The 3143-nt window shown below is 38.7% G+C and overlaps 1 protein-coding gene across 1 annotated transcript in view; it reads right to left on the bottom strand.

The window, feature by feature from the left end:
* Positions 1–1410: 1410 nt before the first annotated feature.
* PDE10A (phosphodiesterase 10A) overlaps positions 1411–3143 on the bottom strand; it is a gene marked incomplete at its 5' end in the record, with an annotated part of 29580 nt that continues 27847 nt past the window's right edge. Inside the window, one exon of the mRNA XM_010077390.1 lies at positions 1411–2134. Within this exon, the coding sequence (XP_010075692.1) occupies positions 2017–2134 (118 nt within the window). The remainder of the gene's footprint in view (positions 2135–3143) is intronic.

Raw genomic sequence — 3143 nt, 5'->3', positions numbered from 1 at the left:
TTAGAACTGTTAAGGAGTAAAGTAGAGGACACAGCATGAAATACTATTCATTCTACTCTGGTGTCATTGTTTCTTAACTTTTTTTTTTTTATTATTCCAAAATAGTTTGCTGTGGTTAACAATGAATTTCTGCATTTAAAATTTGCAAAGCAAACTGAAAAAAAATGATGGGGCTGCTGCTAGGTAACCTGTATCATACAAATGAGAGAACTTCATATTGAATTCTCAACCTCTGGGACATCTGTGTACTCCAAAGGCTCAGGAGCATTTAAACATTATGTGATTATGTATCACATACTGTACAGATGTAGAGATACTGGTACGTGCTCGACCATAACAGAAGGCAAAACTCAAGAGTCCAAGTCATTTCCATGAAACCCATAAGATGGAATGCTTATTAGAGCAATACAGCTCAACAGACATGAGATGGAAAAAGAGAAGCTGTGTTCTATCTTCAAGTCACACAAACAGCCATGTTATCGTGGAACCACTACAAGAGCATTATCTGTGACAATGCATTTAATGCAGTATAGGCTTTATGTGAAAGGTTTGCAAAGACTGTGTCTTTAACCTACTGTGTGGATCCCTAAGAAGACTTTTTTCACATTATTTTTAAGTGAAAGATGAAGGCAAATTAAGTGTTGTTGAAACATACCCTGTACAATGGCACTAAATTTAAAAGAGTGGCATTAAATGTAAGGTCTTAAAGTCTGCGCAGAAGTTTGTAAGGCTGAAGCCTAAGTCAGCACAGAACTGTAAACACAATATTTTAGAGTATTTTTCTTCAGTCAGCTATTCTTTCACTAAAAAAGGCAGTTCTAAGCCTGGAAATTTTGCTGAACTAAGGAAAAAAAATGAACAGACAAATGGAGAAATTTCCTAATTTCATCCATCCTGGGATGGGGGGAAAGAGCAGGTAGAAGACATGCAGTGTTACTGTGCAACACAAAAGCTAGTCAATACTAAACCATTTTTGATTTATTGTGATGGTACCACAATCACTCTTCTCAGACTTCACTCTTCTGACAAAGCTTTTGTTCCCAGCAGATAGCTTCATGTTTGTCTCTAATATCTTTTTAAAATACAACTCAGCAGGTAGAAATAAAAATTATGACTTTACTTAATTGTGAGCTAGGCAAGGTGTCACATTTAAATTTTAATCTGATACTTCTGTCACTATGGATACAAAAACCTCCAACTTGAAACTGTCGTTCATATCAGAGATAAATTTCCAGTACTTCCAGTGTTTTAAGGGAGGAGTTGTCTAGGTTTATAAATCATTCTGAAGAACAAAGCACTATCACCAGTTCTTTCAACGTTTGCCTTGTGAGTGACAGACAATTTGCATCATGATGCTTAATGAAGTACTTTAAAACTTGAACCTGAATGTTGCCTTTCTTTCAGTTTGCAGGAAAAGAATTCACCATAACCTAAGAATGAATTATCGTCTCCAAGGATTCTGCTGGAGTTCAAACTGATTACAAGTAGATCACACATAAACACTCACAATAGCGATGGGTATATTGTTCTATTTATAGCCAAGAACTCCCAAGTGACACTGGTGTTAAAGCCGGCCACGGTATGGTATAATAAAAGTACCATTGAAACCCTTACTAGAAAGATACAATTTAGAAGTACTCCCTAAGACTTCACCACCCCCCATCAGTTTTAAATTAAGGCCTCAGCAATGTAGCCCATGAGATAAGGCCAGTCTTTTATATTCACAAGTGGAAAGTTCTCTTATGACAGTTGATTCCAAAACATCTGGGTTGTCGTTTTCCCTCTGTTCACCTTGTGTCACTGGTGTAGGTCAGGAGATTGGCTGTCAGAGTCATTTAGCTGAGGTGACACCATGGGTGTTACCTTCCTAGGCAGATCTGCTTCTCAGTTAGCATGTTGTAGCTTTTCTTTTTCCTTTTTTTTTTTTTTTTTTAAATAGAAACAAAACAAAACAAAAAACCACCCCCCCAAACAAGAATGGATGCTTTTCGGGTTAAAGCAATCTGTTGTTGCTGTTCAGTCATCGATCTTCACAGGAAGTGAATCTGAGGTCCCAGGAGCAAGAGACTGGGAGGAAATCCATATAGAGGGTTCCTCACCTCTTGTTACTTTCTCCCATTGGTTGAGATTGTCCCTGGAAGGGCAAAAAAGTCAGAGATAAAGCACTGTTCATAAGTCTACTGGGATTTCTTACTGTACTATACTTTGAGATGCATCTGTAGGTAAGTACCTGTATGTCATCAAGCTTTTAACATCTTTATTTTATCCTTCACCTTCAGTTGCACCATTTTGTAATTCTGTATGTCTTGTACACATGTTGACATGTATATAAGTCTATGCATACCTTCCCCAGAATGAGACCTGCAGCTAGAGGCTAGCACGTACTTCCATGACAAATTTCCAGCTCTGATAGCTGCAGAGAAAACCCAGCTGTGACCCAAGAGAGACGTGCCTGCAGAGACTCTGAAACAGCAATCTGGAGACGAGAGGTCTGCCTCACTTCAGACTTCAGGGATTTTACCGCAGCATGCTCTAGTCCTTTTCAAAACCACCACAGAGATCAGGACTTTTGCCAGGAAACTTCCTCCGCTGGAACACACAGAAGCCCATTAAGCCTTCTGAAACTCCTGCATGTGGGCTGCCTGACAGTGTATGAAATATTGCATGCCAACATCGTAGTGTTAACTTGCAGTTACTAATGTGGTGAACTTACTATCAATCTACTACATTTAAAGAGCACTCCTTCCTTGAGACAGAATTTTTTTTTTTTTTCGTGTCTTACAGCCTGGTCAACCCCCAAGTCCAAATTTTGGTACACAAGCCATAAAATAATGAGAAATTAAGCTGGTAATGTTCTAATGACCTGAAGGGAAGTACAGACACATAATCTTACTTGCTGTACATCAGTGCTACTCCAGTGCCTTGGAAGTCTATGTTGATGATACTCAATAGCAGAACACACTTGCAACCTATGGCCAAATCTAGCAGTCAGGCTTCAAATACAGGGAGGAAGAGAGCAAGCTCAACTCTTTCAATTTCATACCATCAGATACCTAGTTACTAAAACAACAGTTCTTCCATGTCTTCAGTAAACAAACAGGATGGGAAAAGTACTAAGGTCTTACATGCTACGTGTCATATTA

This window comes from Pterocles gutturalis, unplaced genomic scaffold (assembly GCF_000699245.1).
Source record: "Pterocles gutturalis isolate BGI_N339 unplaced genomic scaffold, ASM69924v1 scaffold41278, whole genome shotgun sequence".
In the NCBI taxonomy this organism is placed as follows: domain Eukaryota; kingdom Metazoa; phylum Chordata; class Aves; order Pterocliformes; family Pteroclidae; genus Pterocles; species Pterocles gutturalis.
Note: the sequence above shows the minus strand (reverse complement) of the source record. Positions and strands in the feature narration are given on the sequence as shown.